General features: G+C 34.6%; 1 protein-coding gene across 10 annotated transcripts in view; it reads left to right on the forward strand.

Annotated features, from left to right (window-relative positions):
* The window catches only part of GSTCD (glutathione S-transferase C-terminal domain containing), a 136,912-nt gene that overhangs the window by 5,968 nt on the left and 106,831 nt on the right, over nucleotides 1-24,113 (forward strand). For 7 of the 10 annotated variants that reach the window (XM_082389084.1, XM_082389080.1, XM_082389083.1 and 4 more), the window contains 4 exons: nucleotides 2,919-3,359; nucleotides 4,011-4,478; nucleotides 9,608-9,859; nucleotides 13,958-14,051. In XM_082389084.1, the coding sequence (XP_082245210.1) occupies nucleotides 2,940-3,359; nucleotides 4,011-4,478; nucleotides 9,608-9,859; nucleotides 13,958-14,051 (1,234 nt within the window). In that variant the 5' untranslated portion in view covers nucleotides 2,919-2,939. Of the gene's footprint in view, nucleotides 1-1,105; nucleotides 1,773-2,143; nucleotides 2,218-2,918; nucleotides 3,360-4,010; nucleotides 4,479-9,607; nucleotides 9,860-13,957; nucleotides 14,052-24,113 lie in introns of those variants that run through there. The other 3 variants (XM_082389082.1, XM_082389081.1, XM_082389085.1) reach the window with 3 other exon arrangements.

Consider the following 24,113-nt stretch of genomic DNA (forward strand, 5'->3'; position numbering starts at 1 on the left):
CTTTCAAATCTGCTTCTTAGGGAAGCATTTAGGGATCTTCTTTATAGCATCCCACCGTCAACAAAGGGAGTTAAGAGGATTGGTAAATTAATCAACAGTAGATATATAGGGATAAACTCTCCAAAGAGACTATCAATTTTCTACAAAATGTTGGTTTCTTTTGCCTGTGAGCTTTAACAAATGCCCTTTAATATTTTGTTTTAAAATCAGCTCTAGGTGGGGGAAAAAAAAATCCAAAAGGTAATTAAGTTAGCTCAGGGAGAAAATGGTTTCCATGGGTTAAAGCGTTGTTGCTTTTAAATTACATGAAATAATTTTCCTGTAGATAATCTTTTAAATAAGTAACAAACCATGGTGCAGATCTGTTATGTTTTAACAAAAGAAGTATAAGATAAAACACTGGTGATCACTTGCATTATCAAGAAGTTTTCCACGACAGTACTTTACTAACTATATCCCTTTGTTATAATGGATTATTAGCCCTTTAATAAAAAAGTTGAGGACCAAGATGGTTAAAGAGTACTTAACTATTTGCTTTTGATTAAAAGAAAAAAAAACTAAGGAATTTAGAATATAAAGGAAATTTAGTAAATTTTAGCACCCTAAAATTCAGGTACACTAATATTTCAAATACACTTAAAAGAAAGAGTTGCATGTGTACTTTTTAAAGGCTTTTAACGTTGTTTTAAATAATTTAAAATAATTTTTTCTCCAATATACCATCTTCCTGTTATATGGCGAATGCTTTTAAAGAGTGCCATCTAGTGTCAGTTTTGGAATTTTGATTTATGGATTAGAACATGGGGAATTTTAGACCCAGGAAATGTAGAAATCAAACAAAAAGTCATAATTGACAAAAGTCTTAAGGATTTTGACTTGAAAACAACCATCAATAATTTGACCACAGGTTGTGTATGTTTGCATCTTTAAAATAACCAACATGTCTATTTGTCCATGCATTCACTCAATATTTCTTGACTATATATATATATACACATATATATACATACATGTATATATGTGTGTGTGTGTGTGTGTGTGTGTGTGTGTATATATATATATACACACACACACACACACACACACACACACACACACACACACACACATATACATATAGCAGGCCCTGTTTTAGCATAGCAGTGAATAAAATAAAATTTGTACTCTCATGGAATATTCTATTGGGCGAAGACCAAAATAGATAATATAGTATGTTACAATAGTGATAAATGCTGTGAAGAAAAGCATAGAAGGGGATGGAAATGTTTTTTCAGGGAAAGTGGGAGTTGGGGTTCGCAAGTTAAATACAGTAGCCAGGGAACATCTCAAAAAGTTGATATTTGAGTAGGTACTTAAAGGAGGTATGGATGTGTTCTAGGCACTAGAAATATCAAGTGCCAAGGCACTGAGGTGGGAATGTACCTAGTGATTTAGAGGAACAACAAGCCACTTTTGCTGAAGCAGTGAGCAAAAATGAGAGCTGATGAGATGGACAAAGAGACATAGAGAATTAGATCAAGGAGATCTTTGTAGACCTTTGCAGGAGCTTTGCCTTTTCTCTGAGTAGGATGGGAAGACATTAGAGTGCTTGAGCAGAGAAGTGACATGATTTTATTTCATTTTTAACAGTATCATTTTCGCTACTATGTTGAGAATAGACTAGAGGATGGAAAGCAGGGTTAGGAAGCAATTGCTGTAATTAAGAAGAAAGGTGATGGTGGCTTGGATCACAGTGGAAGCAATGAAGATGGAATGAAATAATCAGATTCTAGGTATATATTGAATGTAGTGCCAAAATAAATTTTTAATGGATTAGTTATGGGGGTGTGAAAGAAAAGAGTAATTTAGAATGATTGTCCAGGTTTTTGGCCTGAAGAGCTAGAAGGATGGTGTTCCATTAACTGAAATGGGGAAGATACATGAGGAACAGGTTTTGGGGTAGGGAGAAAATAAGGAACTTGATTTTGGACATGTTAACTTTGAGATATCTCACTTATCAACATCTAAGTTATGGAGAATTTCAAATATTTTTTTCTATTGTGATTCAGCATACAATAGCTCATCACATATCAAAATCCACTTTAGGAGAATCCATTTCTTGTGAGAGAATGAATATATCCCCCCCTCAATTATTATATTTTAGGGGCATAAAACAAGCAGTATGGAAGGACCAGCATCATCAAGCTTCTCAGAGCTATTATCCCCAGACAACTCTAGGTATTCTTGGTTATTTCGTATGTCCCATTCTATTCATCTTTTTTTTTTTTTTAAAACTTATATAACTGTGCCTTGATTTCTTTTTTTGTTTTTAATTTATTTATTTACTTATTTATTTATGGCTGTGTTGGGTCTTCGTTTCTGTGCGAGGACTTTCTCTAGTTGTGGCAAGCGGGGGCCACTCTTCATCGCGGTGCGCGGACCTCGCACTATCGCGGCCTCTCTTGTTGCGGAGCACAGGCTCCAGACGCGCAGGCTCAGCAATTGTGGCTCACGGGCCCAGTTGCTCCGCGGCATGTGGGATCTTCCCAGACCAGGGCTCGAACCCGTGTCCCCTGCACTGGCAGGCAGATTCTCAACCGCTGCGCCACCAGAGAAGCCCTATTCATCTTTTGTTCTCACCTGTATTGAGACCCCAAAGTATCAATACTTCACTGGGAGAGTTCTATTGCAAAGCACCTGAGGTATGCTCTTTTTAAAGGAGCTGGATATAAAATCACCCTTAAGACTAGTTAATTGCACAGGGTAGGAATCTTTCTTTTGGAAGCCATTTATTCATTCCAAGAACCAATTCTTGTAGAATCATATCTATCACAAATCCCTGCTGATTTCTAGAAAATGTTTTTAAAATGTTCATCTTTTATTTTAGCTTTGCAATTTCTATATTCTAAGACCTATAATCACTTCAATTTATGCTTCAGGTAACCCAATGAAAGAAGAAAATGAAAGGCATTAAGAAAAGTCTTACAGAAGAATATCTATACTTGGACCTTTCTCACCAAAAAGAAGGGTGCATCTTTCCTTTTCATACATCTATAACTTTATTTTTGTTATCATACTGTGACTGCAAAATCTTTAAAGTTTGCTTAGTCCTCACTGAAGAAAGCACAGGTATTTCACTACTTAAAAATGTACTGTCTGAGGATGTTGAAATACAGATTATTTCAAGGCAAGAGCTTCCACCAATAGTCCAGAATTGCTGTTTACCTGCGGTAGTAGAAAGACCAGACAATTTCTGTAGAGCAGGACTTGCTGTTGTTCTGAGACACATAATCCAGAAATCATATGAAGCAGACCCCTCAAAGAAGGAAATTTTGGAACTTCTGGGTTTTAAGAAGACTTGCTTGAAAGCCTGTGCTGAAGTAAGTATAATGTCTCTTTTCTGTTATTTAAAGCCATTAAGTGACAACACATTCACTTGAATATTTGTTTGAACTTTCTGTTGGAAAATAAAATTTAATTTACTTAAAAGAACTACAGTAACCAATGAAAGAGTTAAAATAGCCCTTCATGTATACCGATATTTCTGCGCAGTATTGGAAGATAAGAATTTAAGATTTAATTTATGAGGTTTAGAGACATTATTTTTAGGGAAAGATTTCTCTTTTTTTTTTTTTTTCTTTCCCTTTTATTTTAATTACGTTGAGGATTTTTAAAGGGGATTTTACATATGAACAGGAGCTCAAAGTAGCAATGTTTCGGAAACCCAGCTTTTTTAGGGGGAGCGTACTTCAAAGGCTTCGGGAAGTGAGGATTTATTCGGTAAGTGGATACAGGAGAATAGCATATATTCCAGGTGCAGGAATGCTGAACCTCCATTGTTTAACGTTATCACTTCTGAAGTACTGTAGTGTCTCGTGATAGAGCGTAAAAGCCTAGCCCAGAGATGGTGTAGCTCAAGACTTAAGTTCTCTAAACCAATCTTATTTCCCAATAGAAAGTTATTTTTCTTCAAGCTGTGTTGAAAGTAAAGAATCCTTTCATTTCTTGTTTTGTTTTGTTTTGTTTTGCAGGTTAGTCAGTGGACCAGGCTATGCGAACTTACCATCCCTTTAGCTATTGAGAATTTTCTCAAAGAATCTTCTGACCAGCCCCCAACTATCCCTGCCGAAATACTAGAGCTTGAGAAGAAGCTTAGTGAGCCCGTTAGGGTACATAATGATGACAAACTCCGGCGGCAGAAGCTGAAGCAGCAGAAGGCTGCTGGGGTTAGGCCTTCCCTTGATAAGGAAGAAATGAAGAGCAAGGCCCATAGACAGGAAACATCTGAAGAGGTGGACTCTTCGTCGGCGAGCCTGGAACTGAGAGTGGCGTTCTCAGAGCTCACAGTACGTGAGGAACCAGCTCCTGCCAACAGGGAGCCTGCTCACGTCAGAAAAGCGAGAGCCTCTGACCTTCCCCCGCTGGACCATGTGTTTGTGGAAGGCCTGTACTTCACTTTGGCAGATATTGTGCTCTTGCCCTGTATCCATCATTTTTTGGTAAGGTTTATCAGGAGTGGATACATTGCTGTAGGTTTCAGTCTATAAACTGCCCAGGTTTGAATCCCTATTTCATTTCTTAATACCATTATGCTCCTGGGCAAGTTATTAATATCTGTCTCCGTTTTCTTGTATGTAAAATAGAGATGATAATAGTGCCCATCTAATAGGATCAGTGTGAGGAATAAATGACAATTTGTGTAAACTGTGAACGATGTTTGGCACATAGTTGCTTTCAATACGTGTTAGTAATTATCATGACTTTTAGTTTTGAGTTGCTAAAACATTAGCATTTGTTATGATTATTAATTTTAAAATGCTGTGGTGATCACCTTCTAATACTAGAGGTTCCAGTATTAAAATACTAAAAACTCTTGTCAGCTGTATTTTATAATTATGTAGTCTCTTCAAATGCTAATTTCATTATGTTAGATATTTTTAAATCAGAAATATTTTACCCTCATCTCTGTTATGTTACATAGCTGGCAGTACTATTCAATGCTGTGGGAGATTATATATGGAAAGTTTCCTTTTTCATTTCAGGTACACATATATGTATATATGTGCGTGTGTATATATATGTGTGTGTACATATATATACATATTTATATACATACATATATAAATGTATGTATGTATGTGTTTTTTTTCTGTCTGTGGAGGGAAAAAGGACAAGGTAAAAGTAGTATGAGAGTGAACATGGGAAGCTAGAGCTTTCTGCAGCTTTCCAGTTGGTTTTCCAGAGCTGCATTTTTCTCACTTTGAAGCATTTCACCCTTTCCCTTACTAAGGAATCAGATATCAGATTTCATTTTGATTATATATCACCAACACTTCAGGCATCTCTACTGACAGATGAGAAAAGATTTCTAATGAAAATCTATATGTTTGGAGACCAGGCTTCACTAATAAGTTCAGTGGCATTAATCAATTGGCATTTTCTTAAAGAACATTTCTCTTTTCTTTAAAATGTAAACAAAACAAGATTAGAAACCAAAATAACTTCAGAATCAAAGGATGTGAAAACAAGAGATCTAGGAATCGTTTAGATGTTGATTAGTATTGTAAATGTCATGTGTATTCATATTGTCCATGGGGCTGGGTGGGGAGAAAAACGTAGATTTTTTCTTTTTCCTTGTCAAACGATTTCTAAATTCTTTTGTCCCTGACTCCCCCCAGTCCCCCACCTCTGCTGTTATTACCGACTTCAATCATTAGAGCAGTCATTTGGTACATATTAGGAAATACTGTTGGTATTCATGGCTTCTTGGTCTTCTTGGATAACTATTTGTTCCTAATTTCATAAAAATCGAATCAAAGCGGCACAACCATTAATTCATTCATTTGAGAAATTTATTGAAAGCCTACTGTATATGTCATGCCCTGTTGTATGCACTAGGAATACAGTGATGAACAAGACAGAAATGGTCCCAGCCCTTATGGAGTTAATATTTTAATAGAAATAGAAGAACAGGGAAGATAGAAATGAACACGTAGACAAATAAATAATACATATTTAAATAATGGTAAGTGCCGCAAAGAAAATAAAACAAGGTGATAGAGAAGACTTGATTATTTGCTTTCAAAGGCAACAAAACATAAAAAATTGGATTCACCTGCATAAAGGTTATTTTTAGATCATTCCAGACATCCATCTTCAGCTAAATTGCATTTAATTTTAGCTTAATTTAAATACTGTTTACCTGATGAGGATCAATTGAGGTGGAGGTGTTCCCAATTGAGAGGATTTTTTTCCCCCTTCAGTCAGGTGGGACATCAGCCTGACCGCTGCTGAGTAAATCTACCTAATATTGATACAACTAATGAACTCTGTTTTCATCTCAGTTCAAAATAGCAGAAAACTTTTTTATTACATGTATTCTATAATTAAATTCTTCTCTTTTGACATTATGTAAACTAATTCTCTAAATATTTTCCTTTCTTTCTTTGTATTTTTCCTGGATCATCACATTTTCTTTCAGGAGTTAATCTTTCTTTGCCAAAGCTTTGATGTTATTTCTGTTGTATTTATTTTCCTCTTGTAAGTCATCTTGGGTTATGAAGCAGCCATTTTAGTTCAGATGGTGGCTAGGATGCTGAGCCTTTATACTTGTATTAACACACATTGAGGTGATGGAGTAGTGGTCCAAATGATCAGAATTAAGATCAAGTTCATCATCAGGAATGAAGTTCAAGTTACTAGGTTTGGATCAGAAACACGGAGTTGAATAAGATCAAGAATATGAAAGAGCAGTCAATTTTGCTAATTCAAGGTTTGGTATACCAGAGGTCAAAATGAGAAAGAGTTAGGGAAAATGCCCAGTTTTGCTAAACAGAATAAAGCCAAATATGCAAAACAACAACAGGGAGAGAGGCTGAGGTGTTATATCTAAACCTCTGCTCCAAGCTTCTCTTCCTCTTCATAGGATGTTAGTTTGCAAAGTTAACCACTGATAGCCCAACACTTCTTCCTGGAAGGTGCCTGATAAAATCCTCTCCTCTAGAAAGTTTCAGGAATAGATTAAAAAAGAATAAATTAAAATGCATGCTTCTTATGATTCCCCCCTCCCTTTAATTTATTTGCTAGAACCTTCTAGTACACAGAATAAGAAGCAGATGGGAGAAATAACAATGAATAACCATACTAAGGCAAAATCTTGCTTCTCTCTGATACCAGAAAATTTTATAGTTATTTTTAAGTTACTGCTACTAAACAGGTACACTTTGATAGAACTATTTAAAAGATGATTCTACTCCTGGAAGACAGAGAAGTTGACATTTTATGAAATATTTTTGTAACTTGAACATTTATGATTTAACTTAATACATTTTAACTTCTAATGCTTTGAATTTAGTTTTTTAAAAGTATGATGCATTTATTACTAAAGTAAAATCATTATAGAAATTGATTTTTGAGCAAAAATACCTATGTTAAGTACCTCTTTCACTGGTCCTATTGGCATAAAATTGAGAATAAAATGGGAATCTCACTACTGGCTGGCATATTGCAAAAATTATGGATGCCGTAGTTGATTTATATTTTCCATCCCCTGTCCTATTCCTTAGGTCCTTAGAATTTTCAGTTTTAACTCACCAGTTCTAGGTGGTAAGAAAAGACCCTGAACTGGGATTATATTTCCATTTAGACGGGTTGTTTACTATTTTTTATACTGCTTACACTGCTCACCTAAACATTTGTTGGTTATGATGTGTTTTTGAAAGGGTAGACATGACTGAGGAAATGACATAAAAGAATTACAAAATACTGTATATAATAAGTGATTGGAAAGTAATGCAGAGGAGGAGATCTTTTGGACAGGTGTAATATCTTGCTTCTCTTTTTATTCATACAAGTTTTTCTGCCTCTTGCTATAATTAAATACAAAGCCACTAGAATTTCAGTTTGTGGTCTTGATAGTAATTTTTTACCAATATTTTGAGAATAAATTATTTTCTTGTCCTTAAGTAACTCTGGTATTTATAATGTTTTGATCTTATCAGCCAGGTAACATCTTTTAAAAATCATTTCTTAGGAACAAATTTAATTTTCATTTCACACATTTATCATTAGCCTCATCCCTAAATATCTCTTCTCAAGTGTAATTAATGAATGTGGTGCCATACCTCCTGAGCTGTCTGGATATTAGCAGAGCAGCCTGGCATAGTGATTAAATGGGATGACCTGTCATGCAGAGTAAAACTCCTCAATTTTTTTAAACATGAATTATTGTTGTTTAATCACAACTTATTTTCAAGAGGAGGGAAAGATGTCATATGCGTCTAACAAGTAAGAATAAATCACTACCAAGGGGAGTAAAGGAAAGGTGAGGAAATGAGAAATTTCTTATTTGATTAATTTATCATGGCTTAAAGCTCAATTCCCTTAGCACATAATCTGTTTCCAGGCAATTAAGTATTTTGTTGAGAATTAGAAACTTTTTGGCTCCCAGAGTACCATTTAGACGGTATTTTTCAAACTTTTTTACTTTACACAGTAAATTGCATTTTACAAGGTGACTGAGCATACAAATACAAATATACATCTTTATATTATATATAAATATAGATGTATAAACAGAAAATAACCCACCTGACTACATGCTATGTACTCTGATATTTTCTATTTAATTTCATTTTGTAAAAAAAAAAATTTTTTTTTTTAATTGATTTTTAAATCTCCTAATGCGTTGTAAGCAGCAGTTTGAAAAACACTAATTTAGGGGATTATTCTTTGAGGTCAATAAATGGTTTCTTGTTCATTTGTTCATTCACTCAGAGTATTTTTTGCAAGGCAGTGTTTTAAGCGCTTGTAGTATACAAAGAGAATTAGACATAAACCCTGTTCTTATAATCAATTCTTATTTAACCTTAAAGTCCAGTTAAAAATAGACTATATATATGTGTGAAATTTTTCATTAATTTTCATCCTTTCTGGCTCCTGTTTTGGCACTGATTATTGCTAGATATATTTGTAGAGATTTTCTGTGACTTGAACTTTTCATTTTATCTGTTCATAAGTCATAATCTGTTTATAACATTATAACTGTTTCTATGGAAACAACATTCAGTGTCTCACAAAGAAGCAAGAACATTCTAATTTTTAAAGAAATTGAAGTTTGGTGGTGGTGCTGGAGAGAAAGCATCTGACCAAGAGAAAATAAACATATTAATTTACATCAGGGGTAATGGTTTCAAATGCTTCTAATCTGAATAAATAAAAGCCTTACTTTAAATGCTGCATCATAATAAACAAACAAACTACTGATAAATGCAACTACATGGATGAATCTCAAAATCATATTGCTAAGTGAAAAAAGCCACATTTTGTGATTCCATTTAAATGTATGAAATTTTAGAAAAGGCAGAATTATACACGTGAAAAGCAGATCATTGATTGCCTACAACTGACTGTGGAGCAGAGTCTGATTGCAAATGGTCACAAGGGAACTTTTTGGTGTGACGTTGAGCATAATGGTACTGGATTATGGTGGTGGTTGTGCAACTGTATAAATTTACTAAAACTCATTCTTTAAATGTGTGAGTTTTATGGTATGTAAAGTTACCTCAATCAGCTCTTATAACAAACAAAAAATATATAATAATGTGTTTTGTTCTTTGTAATTGCCTAGGTAATTATCTGCAAGAAACTTTCTGAAAAGCTGGTAGAATTTCCACTGCTGGCTGCCTGGTACCAGAGAATTCAGGAAGTGCCAAGAGTAAAAACAACAGCTTCTCAGTGTGGGATCCAATTTCTCCATTTACCAGAATTACAGACCACCTCGAATGAACAGCAGCCAAGCTTAGATGAGGTCCCATGTGTAGAGGAGCAAAATGATCCTTCATTTATAGGAGGACCAAGACCCACTATGACGAAGTTAATGGTAATTAAATTGTTTTTATTAAAATTTTGTTTGAAAGATTCCATGTGATAAAGTTGCTGAGCATTTTACCCCAACTTGTTTAACATTTTATAAATTTTATTTATATCTCTCTTGACCAATTAATATTTCTGCTAGTCTTTGGATTTAAGTGAAATATAGTAAATTGAAGATTTTTAATATTATGTGTCTTTGGAGCCAAACAAGTTAGAATATATATTTTTAAGAGTATTTTTCTCAGAATTTTTTGTTTTTATATTCGAGACACCAAAGTCATATCACACCTGGTCAAGTTTATTGTTTTAACCTGATATTTTTCTGTTGCAAGGAACTGGTTTCTCAGTTTCTTAATTTTGAGGTGATGATTTGAATTAAAGAAATATGAAGATGATTATCTCAATATATTTTCCAAGGTTTTGTCTAAATTTAAGATTTTTGAATTCTTTGAATTCTGTTTTTACTTTATTCTTTGATTTTATGACTTTTTATGTAGTAAGAGCACATGATTTATTTTTCTCTCTTTGCAGCATAATTTGTTTCTAATAGTACTAAGTGTAAAAGTTTTCACCAATAGGCTTTCTTTTCTCTATCATTCAAAACAATCTGCAAAGATGTTTTGCTTTTAACTTAGACTGTTTGAAGATTTATTCGAATAGAAAATTCATGAAGTAATTTGAGCGAGTCATCTGAGTTGTATTGGAAAGAAAATCATTATATTTTTCTACTTGGCTTAGGAAGTATTTGAGTTCTACAGTTAACAGAAAGTTTGCTGATTTAGAAAAGCAGAAGATTTTAGTAGTGACACCAGCCCCTTATCTCTTCAGCTAAGCTTTGTTAGCCTAGTGATGAAACAATGAAGCAGATGGTACAGTTGATTACAGAAGATATCAAAGCAGGTCCAAAGTTTGATGTGTCTTGATCAGATGGTTATACTGCTCAGCGATCTCTCGTTTACCTCCTGAGTGTTTTAAAAAAAATAATTGTCAGGAGAGTACTCTTGTATTAAAATACTAATTTTAAAAATTTCAACAAACCAAAAATCTGTGCTTTTATTTTAATTCATACTTATGCAGTCCTGAAAAAAAGATTGGTAATTCAAACTTTTCTACCTATGCTTTTCCAGCAATAAAATGACATTAGGAAAGACATTTGCGTTTGATACATTTTAAAATATTTATGAAAAAGAGACAGGTGACTAAAATTTAAATTCAGAAAAAAGTTAATGAACAATTGTACAGTAGAAACTAACACAACATTGTAAAACAACTATACCCCAATTAAAAAAAATAAATAAAATACATATGGACAATTAAAAAATTATAAAAATAAGCCCTTTTGTAATAATATAAAAAATATAAAGGAATCCTGAATTTTTAATTTACAGGGGATGTGTTAGTTCAGGTCCTCCAGAAGCAAACTCCAAGATGGGGTTAGATGGGCAAGAGGTATACTGAGGGAAACATCTGTGAGGGAAAGTGGGGAGGGAGCCAGAGGAGGCTGCGGGAGCCTTCAGAACGCGGTGCAGTTTGGATCCCTGTGCGTGAAAACGGGAAAGGAAGGAAGGTTGGGTCAGAAAAGTCAGACTTCAGTGCAGTTCTTAGAAAGTTTTGTCAAGCTAGTGGGGAATCCTTGAGCCTGAGTCATCTGTCAAGAGAGTTCCATATTTCTCAAAAATGGTCTGCCACTCAGTCTCTGAGACTGAGACTGTCAGTCATTGGCTTGGGAACAGTCCATGGGAAGGCTATACTAGAGACCAGGTGACTTGGGTTCTAGTCCCAGCTTTGTAGTCAAGCTAACATTATTACCTTGAGTAAGTCACTTAACCAAAGGGTCTCAATTTCTCCTTTTATAAATTAAGAGGGTGTAGTACACACTCTGTACAAGTCATTAAATTTTACGATTGTATAGAAGTTGACTAGGACATCACATCTGCAATTTTATAAGCACGGAATGTTCAAATCTAAAAAGTTATAATTTCAATTTTCATGTAATTCTAACTTGATAGTGTATATTGGATACAATACATTTTCTTTTTTTTTTTCTTTTTCACTTTTCCAACTTTATTAAAGAAGTTCACCATAGTAACATTTTCCTTTTTAATAGGGCATTGTTTTTGCTACTTAACGAGTTTCTCTATTGTCATATATTTGAAAGACAATATTATATCAAATTAACATATTCTATGAATGTATTAATTTTTTTTATACTGTAACTTTTCATTTCTGTATAATCAGGGGTTTTTTTTTTGTTTTTTTGTGTTTTTTCTTTTTTTTTTTTTTTTTTCTTTTTTGCCAGTTGCAATGAGGACACATGAAATTGGCCCTAAGCAGATGTGTAAAGTAGGAAAGTTTTTCTTAGGAACGCTCACATCTCGCCTTTTTTTGCTTCTGTTTTCTTACACACAATCTTGCCTCCAAAATCTCCCTTATTCTCTAGAGGTTTTAAATTTATTTATTTATCCAGTCAAAAAATGTACATGTGTCTACTAAACGCCAAACATTGTTCTGAATGTTGGATGTATGAAGAACAAATTGGACTGCCTTCATGGAGCTTACATTCTGGTGGGGGAGGTGAATAAAGAAAAACCACAAATAAATGTATAACACATTAGGTAGTGATAAATGCTATAAAAAAATAATGTGGGATGAGAGGGGGGTGCAGATGATTGAGGTCAGGATCGTTTTTTAGATAAGGTGGTCAGGAAGGCTTATCTGACTAGGTGAAGACATTGAGCAAATGACCTGAATGAACACTTGAAGATTTGGATGAAGTGTTCTAGTCAGAGGATCCAGCTAGTAAGAAGACCCTGAGCAAATCTACAGAGACAGAAAGTGGATCAGTAGTTGCCTAGAGCAGGGAGCTTTGGGGAGAGAATGGAGAGTGTCTGCTAATGAGTATGGGACATCTTTTTGAGGTGATGAAAATGTTCTCAAATTAGATAGTGGTGATACACAACTGTGAATATTTTAAAAACCATTGTATTGTATGCCGTAAAGGGACAGATTTTTATGGCCTAGAAATTATATCTCAATATAGTTGTATTTTATGGAAGACTCTAAGTTAGAATAAGTGTGGTGAAATGAGGAATAGTGGGAAGTTCAATATGGCTAGACTAGACTAAGGGAGATAGGAGAGGGGTAGATCATGTCAGAGAGATGTGTTTATCTTTCTGGAGGAGGTAGGTACTCTAGACCTCTATACTTGTAGCTATAGCTCTACCCCAACAAAAGAATCTTTGTACTATTTCCTTTGGCACTGAAATTCAGCTAGTTTTCATAATGGAAAGTAATCTCACGAACTAACTGATACAAAGGGGTTAATGATAGATTCTCAGGGATTTTTCTTTTGAATAAGATATTCCTGCAGATAAAAAAAATTCCAGAACCATGGATATCTATCCTGTAGGCTGTGGACACAGAATGTGATTGGAAAGGTTCTGGGAATCCATGTGTATGCCATGCCACTGTCTGTAGATCAAATAAATAAATGTATAACTTCTAACATGAGGAAGGAACCTGAGAATTGTTTTATATATGGAAGAGGGATGATCATTTTTTTAAATGGTGGAAAAAAAAATGTTGGGAACCATTTGGTTAAAACAAAGGGATCCTTTTCTAGAGACTTTGTAGGTACTTGTAAAAGACTAGTATGGATGATATTTTGAGGTGAATGTTAAAGTAGGGATTTTTTGATTCTGTAAATATAGCTTCTAGACTGTGGCAATTTTTGTATAATCCAAGACAGAACTTGATGGACATATGCAGAGTCAGTTTTGATTATGTGGATTGTTTTTGACAAAACTTTTATTCTCAGGTGACTTTTCTCTTTGACATGCAATATTTCTAAGTAGCTTATTACTTCTGTGTCACTTCAGGTAATAATTTAAATAGGAAATTTAATAATAATTTAATAGGAAAGTAACTGTGCTGTTAAGAAACTCAACATATATTTCTTATGTAACTAAATATTTTGAGGAATACTTGATGATTATTAAAATCTGTGTCCCTCCTTGCCAGTATAGAAAATAGAAATTTGCTCTTCTAGAACATAACAGGATTTTGTTAATTTATTAATTTGGAAAGGGCCTATCTCCTTTTCTAGGAAAAAGGCATTGAAGTGATGTTTTCTCCCCACCCTTGCCCTACTTGGACCCTTGATTGGGATACTCTTCCTGCAGCAGTGAGCCCAAAGGAAGGTAAGTTTTGGGTATTTTTAATCTTTAAATTTTACTCATAATCGGGATACCCTCTTCAGATCCATCTTCTAGTTCTCTAGTTCTCTCTTTGGCTATATCTAATATTCTGATCATACTATCCACTGAGTTTTCATTTTATTTTTATTACAAAATTTTACATATACACATTGCTCTGATTTAATATTTCTCATATTTTCCTACACTGCTTTATCTGTTCCTTTTTTTTCCTTTGCTGAAGTATTTTGAAGCCTATCCCAGATAACACGTCATACTATAGTACACACATCTAAAAAATATTGACGTCTTAAATAATCACGTCATTATCACGCTTTATAAGAATCAACAAAAATTCCTTCATCATCTAATAACCAGTTCATAATCATTTCCAATTGTTTAAAATATTGTTTGAAAAAATATTTTGATAGTTAGATTTTTAGTTAAATAATATTTTTATTGCTAAAAACTGTATTTGGTTTGTTTTGATAATAAACTTTTCCTTGTTCATGTTTCAGTTTCCTCTTTTTATAATTGTTTAAACATAGTGATTTTATATTCTGTATTTATTATTTCTAATAGCTGATGTCCATAGAGGTCTAATTCTGCTGTTTGTTGTTTCTGTTGACTTCACTGCCGGTGTCTCATATCCCTATTAGTTCTGTAATTTTAGATTATAAATTCACTTTTTGGGTTATTTAAATCTTGGGATCTTGTGGGGCCTGGGATAGGAATGAATTCCCATAGAAAGGATTTATGTTTGTTTATGCCAGACATCTTAAAGTATTTAACTTAAGGCACTAGAACTTAACATTATTATTTTTTCAGGTTGAGATTCCTTCAGCCTCTTCTGTCTGGAACTGAGGTTTAAACAGAAAAGTTAACTTTTATCTCCTTCCTTTGCTGTTGGGTAGAACTCTTTTTTTTTTTAATGCATTTTTTCATAATGAATATAGCTTTTCAAGGTTTCTGCTTTCATGTAGTGATATTAGTTTCAACTCTCCACCATGCTAGGGATCAAGGACTAGCCTATCTTCTTTGTCTTGCTGTTAAAGCCTAGATCTCTGTTATCAGCAAATACCCTCCAGGGAGCTATGGTGTCAGTTCAAGATTATTACACTATTTTTTAGTTCCTTTCCCCCTTTTTAAGGCCCTATGGATTTTCCTTACTCTCAGAAGTCCAGTTAGACATGTAAAGGATGATTGTTGAATTTTAAATGCCATTTTAGGTATTTTTAGGTGAAGAATTTTTTTTAGCTCAATGTTCTATTTCTTTAATTGTTCATGTATTCTTTAGTTTTATACTAATCCAAATATGTTTTGATTTTTCAAATGCTCTTTGAAATCATTTGCCTTCCTTTTTCATACTCTTCTCTTCTATGATGCTTCCTGATATTGCCTGTATCTTACTAATCAATTCTGTTCTGTCAATCGAGGAAATATTTTAGTATTGTTCCAAAATGGAAGAAAATTATGTTGGATAGTTAAGAACTCTGCTGCAAATATATTTGTATAAAAATGAAATTATTTTTTGTCTTTTATTAAATATATGAAAAATAGTCACTAATGAATTTGTTAATGTTTTACTTTAAAAATTTTTTGACATTTTACAAAGCTTAAATGTTTGTTTTTATGTGCAATTAGATTTTCTATACTCTTCAGTTATAGTATAGATTCCGAACGGGTTAAACCTATAGTTTACTAAATAAAAGTCATATTTTTATTAATATTTATATTAAAAATTAAAACAGCTTTTAAGTGCCACATGCTTTGCTTTATCTATAATTAATTTACTATGAAGGCAAAATAATATTTTCACTTATTAATGTGAGCACTCAATTACATCTGCTAACAACTCAAAGTTGACATTAAGCATCCGTGTCTAGTCATTTTACTGGTTAGAAGTGCATATCTAATGGAGCTCATGGAATATATTACTCATTATATCCCTTTAATTGGATCACCTTGTTTTCATAAATATTATGACAAAGAGGGAGCTATAACAGCAAAGCTACATGGTGTACTCACATTTCATTTACTGTTTCCTAAAGGTTTATAGTCTTGTTAAACTAAGGTAGAATTGTGGCATTTTAGATGTTCTGTTTTCAGTTCTGGCAGTTTCAATATTGCATAGTCATAGGATCTTTGTGAATTGAAATTATTCACATAGAGGTGCAGAAGTCACTATGAATGTGTTCTCATGATTTGTGCTCTGGTACTGTCTTTTAGGAGAAATTGAATTGTAATAAGGTATTATTGGTACTTGGTTCATTTGGATGTTTCACAGACTGACTCCTTATACTGACTGTATTGAGTTACATCAAGATTGTGGTGCATATTATATGAATCAGCTTCTTTACCATCAAAGACTATATTAATTCTCATGATGGAGTCTAATATATTTCATAAGCCTGTCTAGTCTCTTATCCTCTGCTCTCACCCATTTCTCTCCCTACATCTTACATAACATCCCCTGAACTTTTTGCTGTTCCTTATACAATCTATATTTACTGTCTCTGTGCCTTCACGATTATTTTTCCTCCAGCCTTACATAGTCTTCTTTCTTCTTCCCATTCCACTGAAATTATAATCATCTTTTAAGGATTAACTCAAATGCTACTTCCTTCATTAAGCCTTCTTCATGGATTATGGAATCAGCCTGCCTGAGTTTGAAACTTGGACTACTAGCTAGCTAGGTAACCTATGGCCAGATTCTCTACTGAGAATGTCTGAATTCTCTGTTTTCTCAACTGACAATTCTCTGTACCTCAATGGCCTCATCTGTAGAATGGGGATAATAATACTACCTACCTCATGAGATTGTTAGTACATTCAATGAATTAATATATAAAACAGTACAGTGCCTAACTATAACTATAAATAGTAAATGTTAAATAATACTAATATAGTAGTCAGAGTAGTCAGTAGTCAATCACGTTCTCTCAACATTCCTTTAGTACTTTCTTATACTTCATTTTGATACTTATAGAATACTTCTCTTACACTAGTTTACATGCATGTTTTCCTTCTCCAATAAACTGTGAGCTCTTTAAATATAGGACTCCTGTGGATAGGTCCTCAATAATTTTTTATTAAATTGAATTGGATTGAGACTATAGATCCTTTTTTTAACTTCCCAAGTTTCTACTTAAACCATGCAACTTTTTTGTCTCATAGATTTAAAAGACTAAAATAATTGGGATTATTTAGTTTTAAGAAAACAGAACTGAATATTTAATTTATATTATCATTCTTATAGTTGTCATTATTAATATTATTACATATTTTTAAATGGACTTTTTAGGAGTAAGTTGCAGACATCATTACTCTTCACTTCTAAATACTTAACTGTCTCGTTTAAGAACAAGAACATTTTCTTATATAGTCATAGTACAATGATCAAAATAGGATATTTAATTCAGTACATACTATTGTCTACTATTCAGTTCAGTAGACTGTAGTACATTTAGTTGTCATGTCTCTTTAATTTCCTTTAATGTGAAACAGTTTTTCAGCCTTTCTTTGTCTTTTATACCATGGACTTTTTTGAAGAGTTCAGGCCAGTTTTTTGTAGAATATCTCTCAGCGTGGATTTGTCTGATGTTTCCTCATGATTAGATTAAAGTTACGCATTTTTGGCAGGAACAACACAGAAATGATGTTGTGTCCTTCTCAGTGCCTCATTATCAGGAGGCATATTATGTCTGTTTGGGCCCAGTGACATTAACTTTAATCATTTCGTTAAGGTGGGGTCTGCCAGGTGTCTCTACTCTAATGTTACTATTTTGCTCTACTGAATTAATAAGTAGTACATGGGGAGATAGTCCAGACTACATAATAACTTGTTTCTTTTCAAACTTTCACTCACCAATTTATATTCGTTTGATGCTTTCTTGCCTGTGACAGTTGCAAAATAGTGATTTTTCAACTCCATCATATTCTATATTTATTAGTTGCCACTCTACTGTAAGAAAGTCTTCTTTCTCCTTTTTGTCTTTCTTCCCTTTCTTTCTTTCTTTCTTTTCTTTTCTTCTTTTGACTCATTAATTTTTATTTTATTAAATAAGTTATAATACATCACTGTCATTATTTATTTCAGTGCTCAAGTTGTCCCAGGTTGTAGGTGCCTTCAAGCTGGCTCCTGATCCTTTGGAAACACCCCAATCATTCTATGATCATGTCCTTAATTTCTGGCATAACAAAATAATTACAGGCTCATTTTGTCATGTCCCTGCCCCAGCCCTAGAATCAGCTGTTTCTCCAAGGAGCCCTTGTTTCTTTTAGTAGAGAATAGTATTTAGAAACTAAGATTTGGGCACTAGGTATGCTCATTGCTAACAGTATTGCTTCTAGGTTCTCTCGGTAGAGAGATGTATATATCGATAGATCCATTAGGAAATAGCTGTATGTATACATACATCTGTGTAGACACAGATGGCTCCAGTCCCTAATAACCATATCAATCATATAGAAGGGAGGAGAGTCAGAAGCATAACCTTATAGAAGAGAAAGGCATTAAGAAGATAGCTGCTTAGGTGTTGTTCCAGTTATAATCTCTTTTCTTCTTTTTTTTTTTTAACATCTTTATTGGAGTATAATTGCTTTACAATGTTGTGTTAGTTTCTGCTGTACCACAAAGTGAATCAGTTATACATATACGTATGTCCCCATATCTGCTTCTTCTTGCGTCTCCCTCCCACCCTCCCTATCCCACCCCTTTTAGGTGGTCACAAAGCACCGAGCTGACCCCCTGTGCTATGCAGCTGCTTCCCACTAGCTATCTATTTTACATTTGGTAGTGTATATATGTCCATGCCACTCTCTCACTTCGTCCCAGCTTACCCTTCCCCCTCCCCATGTCCTCAAGTCCATTCTCTACATCTGCGTCTTTATTCCTGTCCTGTCCCTATTTCTTCAGAACCATTTTTTTTTTTTAGATTCCATATATATATATGTTAGCATATGGTATTTGTTTTTCTCTTTCTGACTTACTTCACTCTGTATGACAGACTCTAACTCCATCCACCTCACTACAAATAACTCCATTTCATTTCTTTTTATGGCTGAGTAATATTCCATTGTATATATGTGCCACATCTTCTTTATCCATTCATCTGTCAATGGACACTTAGGTTGCTTCCATGTCCTGGCTATTGTAAATAGTGCTGCAATGAACATTGTGGTACATGTCTCTTTTTGAAGTATGGTTTTCTCAGGGTATATGCCCAGTAGTGGGATTGCTGGGTCATATGGTAGTGCTATTTTTAGTTTTTTAAGGAACCTCCATATTGTTCTCCATAGTGGCTGTATCAATTTACATTCCCACCAGCAGTGCCGGAGGGTTCCCTTTTCTCCACACCCTCTCCAGCATTTATTGTTTGTAGATTTTTTGATGGCCATTCTGACCGGTGTGAGGTGATACCTCATTGTAGTTTTGATTTGCATTTCTCAAATGATTGGTGATGTTGAGCATCCTTTCATGTGTTTGTTGGCAATCTGTATATCTTCTTTGGAGAAATGTCTATTTAGGTCTTCTGCCCATTATTTGATTGGGTTGTTTGTTTTTTTCATATTGAGCTACATGAGCTGCTTGTAAATTTTTGAGATTAATCCTTTGTCAGTTGCTTCATTTGCAAATATTTTCTCCCATGCTGAGGGTTGTCTTTTCGTCTGCTTTATGGTTTCCTTTGCTGTGCAAAAGCTTTTAAGTTTCATTAGATCCCATTTGTTTATTTTTGTTTTTATTTCCATTTCCCTAGGAGGTGGGTCAAAAAGGATCTTGCTGTGATTTATGTCATAGTGTTCTGCCTATGTTTTCCTCTAAGAGTTTTATAGTATCTGGCCTTACATTTAGGTCTGTAATCCATTTTGAGTTTATTTCTTTGTATGGTGTTAGGAAGTGTTCTAATTTCATTCTTTTACATGTAGCTGTCCAGTTTTCCCAGCACCACTTATTGAAGAGACTGTCTTTTCTCCATTGTATATTCTTGCCTCCTTTATCACAGATAAGGTGACCATATGTGTATGGGTTTATCTCTGGGCTTTCTAGTCTGTTCCACTGATCGATATTTCTGTTTTTGTGCCAGTACATACTGTCTTGATTACTGTAGCTTTGTAGTATAGTCTGAAGTCAGAGAACCTGGTTCCTCCACCTCCATTTTTCTTTCTCAGGATTGCTTTATCTTTAGCATTTGTTGCAAAGCTGGTTTGGTGGTGCTGAATTCTCTTAACTTTTGCTTGTCTGTAAAGGTTTTAATTTCTCTGTCAAATCTGAATGAGATTCTTGTTGGGTAGAGTAATCTTGGTTGTCGGTTTTTCCCTTTCATCACTTTAAATATGTCTTGCCACTCCCTTCTGGCTTGCAGAGTTTCTGCTGAAAGACCAGCTGCTAACCTTATGGGGATTCCCTTGTATGTTATTTGTTGCTTTTCCCTTGCTGCTTTTAATATTTTTTCTTTGTATTTAGTTTTTGATAGTTTGATTAATATGTGTCTTGGCGTGTTTCTCTTGGATTTATCCTGTATGGGACTCTCTGTGCTTCCTGGACTTGATTGACTATTTCATTTCCCATGTTAGGGAAGTTTTCGACTATAATCTCTTCAAATATTTTCTCAGTCCCTTTTTTTTTCTCTTCTTCTTCTGGGATCCCTATAGTTTGAATGTTGGTGCATTTAATGTTGTCCCAGAGGTCTCTGAGACTGTCCTCTATTCTTTTCATTCTTTTTTCTGTATTCTGCTCTGTGGTAGTTATTTCCACTGTTTTATATTCCAGGTCACTTATCCGTTCTTCTGCCTCAGTTATTCTGCTATTGATTCCTTCTAGAGAATTCTTAATTTCATTTATTGTGTTGTTCATCATTGTTTGTTTGTTCCTTAGTTCTTCTTGGTCCTTGTTAAACATGTCTTGTATTTTCTCCATTCTATTTCCAAGATTTTGGATCATCTTTACTATCATTACTCTGAATTCTTTTTCAAGTAGACTGCCTATTTCCTCTTCGTTGTTTGGTCTGGTGGGTTTTTACCTTGCTCCTTCATCTGCTGCATATTTCTCTGTCTTCTCATTTTGTTTAACTTACTGTGTTTGGAGTCTCCTTTTCACAGGCTGCAGGTTCGTAGTTCCCGTTGTTTTTGGTGTCTGCCCCCAGTGGGTAAGGTTGGTTCAGTGGGGTGTAGACACTTCCTGGTGGAGGGGACTGGTGCCTGTGTTCTGGTGGGTGGGGCTGGATCTTGTCTTTCTGGTGGGCAGTGCCGCATCCGGTGGTGTGTTTTGCGGTGTCTGTGACCTTAGTATGATTTTAGGCAGCCTCTCTGCTAATGGGTGGGGTTGTGTTCCTGTCTTGCTAGTTGTTTGGCATGTGGCGGCCAGCACTGGAACTTGGTGGCCATTGGGTGGGGCTGGGTCTTAGCGCTGAGACGCAGGTCTCTGGGAGAGCTCTTGCTGATTGATATTAAGTGGGGCTGGGAGGTCTCTGGTGGTCCAGTGTCCTGAACTCGGCTCTCCCACCTCAGAGGCTCAGGCCTGAAACAGGCCGGAGCACCAAGACCCTGTCAGCCACATGGCTCTGGATCACTGTGATGATGGAGGTGCTCAGCACTCTGTACCTGGGGAGGATGCTCAGCCCCCTCAATCTCTTTTATTCTTATATTCAGAGTTCCACTGTCTCCGAAATATGGCCCACTTAGGTATACATAAGGCCTTGGTTTTGCTTTTGAGCTACATGAGAGCACTAACTCCTAGGGATACTGATATAAGGGTGGTATCTAAAAACTTTAAACATAACCACTCATTCACCCTCACCCCCTGCCACCCAGTTTAGAGTATATACTTATCAGCTGAGATAAAAGAAAAATTTAATGGCAGAGTTTTACTAGAAGGAGGTAGTAAGATCTCACCTTTCAAGAGGGTTTTAAACCTAGTAGATTTCATTTGCTTGGGACAGGTATGTATGAATTCTTAGAACAAGAATTACAAACTGCTATATTTTAGTTCCTGTTATATAAGTCACTGATTGAATTTATGGTTCTAAGGGAATGTATCATTTTTCAATCCTAGTGGCAGATTATTCAATTAGTAGTGAGATGTTTCTTTTTATCAACCTTTATATACAGCACTTATAGATGACTGAGGTTTTTAAATTTAAAAGCTTATCCTGATGAGGATCATTTATGTAAATACCCTTTTTTTTTTTCCCCCATTTGTTTCCTGTAGAGTGTTTGGGGTGTAAAAGAATGATTGATCCTTGACATTAGGAAAAAATATAAAATAAGATAGTGATACATGATATAACTAGTAAAAGTTGGCCTCAATGCAAAGTCTCTGCCCTCCCCTGACCCTTTTGTTATATGCTTCTATAAACCAACAGGATCACCCTTTCTTTTTCCAGCAGTAGTGATGGAAGGGAAGGGCGTGGTCAAGGTCTTTGGAGAGAGTTGTATCCAATGTGGAGAATGGAAGGACTAAACAGAGCCTTTTCCTCTTATCAGTGATTCTTAACAACGTTCTTACCAATGCTAAAGGATATGGTAAATAGCATTATTTATTGCTGTTTGTGCCAGAAGACCAGGGATGCTAAAAGTTCACCATAATGAAGACTTGTCTCATCTGTAATATAAGCATTGCCCTCCTTTGGGGAAAATAAAACATAAAAGTTTGTTTTAGGGTCTCTAGTCAGAGTATAAGAATGCTACATTGTCCTAAACCATTGCTTTTCAAACTAGGACATCCATTGGAATCATTTGGATGGCTTGTTAAAACAGATCGATGGGCCCTACCCCAGAGTCTGAGAACAGGCCCTAGAATTTTCATTTCTAAAAAGTATCAACTAATGCTGCTTCTGCTGCTTTGGGGACCACAGGGTGTAAAGTTTTACCTCAGGTAACTGGTATAGTGCATGCATGGGCTGCTTTGATTGCCACCAAAGTAAGATGAACAAGACCAAAGTTTTCTAATTTTTTTTTTCTTTTTTACAACCTAAAGAATTATTTTTTGGCCCTTAGCATGGAGTACATCAAATATAAGCATTTGTGCATAACTCTGGACCATCTGGTAACTATGAAAACTTCTACTTTAAGCCAAATATGCTAGCAAATATAAGTGGAAGTAGAAGCATCTTGATAATGTAAATAAAAGTAACTGTCTCTTTCAAGAAATTTTTTTTTCTGAAATACTGGTCCTAGATTCTTACGATGAGACTCAAAATTAGCATATTTGTTTTCCTACTTTTAAAAAATCATTCTCCAGTGAGACAATGTAAGGATATAGTTTCCAACACTTTTTTATTTATATTGAATAACTTTAGACTATAAGGCTGTTACATTTTGAACTTTTTGGCACTTAAAATACTAAAAGCACACCAAGAGAATGAGATCAAAGGTTTTTTGGGGTTTTTTTCTCCCCACTTTTCTGGAGAAAAAATTCTCTAACATAAATGTTTTTCATTTCTCTAAGTTATACTTAGCTGTGAAATTCAAAACCTGACCATATTTGACTCAGAACTCTACAAATTTATAACTGTTTTCTCTTCTTTCAAGAGTGAGGTTCTCAACAAGCATTTTGGTGCTTTACCAAAAGTAATACAATCTTGTATTTAAACTGCATTTTAATCTGAAGCTAAAAGCCTCTAAAACATAGTATGTATAAATATAGACAGAATTTATGTTAAATGTTTTAAAATATAACAAAGTTGCAAAGAACAAGTTTGCTATTTGCTTAGTGGTGCTCTTTTGATTTAGTGCCAAACACGAATACATATAGATAGACTGATAGAGATAGAGAGATATATCACATATGTATTATATTATTATATATTATGTATACAAATGATATAAAGCAGACCATGTGTTAAATTCATCTCCTTTTCTAGTAGAAAGTTAGAGTCAGCTAAAGTAATAGTAGAAGGAATTGAAACTGGCAGAGAGATGTATACATTTTTACTAGGCAAATTCTTCCTATTATTATAGCATTAGACACTCCTTATATAAAAATAGTGGTCTTTTATAAACTACTACTTAATTGTACTTGGTAATCAAGAGAGGTTATACTGATGGTAGGAATATTTTTATGTAAGT

The sequence above is a fragment of the Balaenoptera borealis genome, assembly GCF_965194805.1.
Source record: "Balaenoptera borealis genome assembly, chromosome: 4".
In the NCBI taxonomy this organism is placed as follows: Eukaryota; Metazoa; Chordata; class Mammalia; order Artiodactyla; family Balaenopteridae; genus Balaenoptera; species Balaenoptera borealis.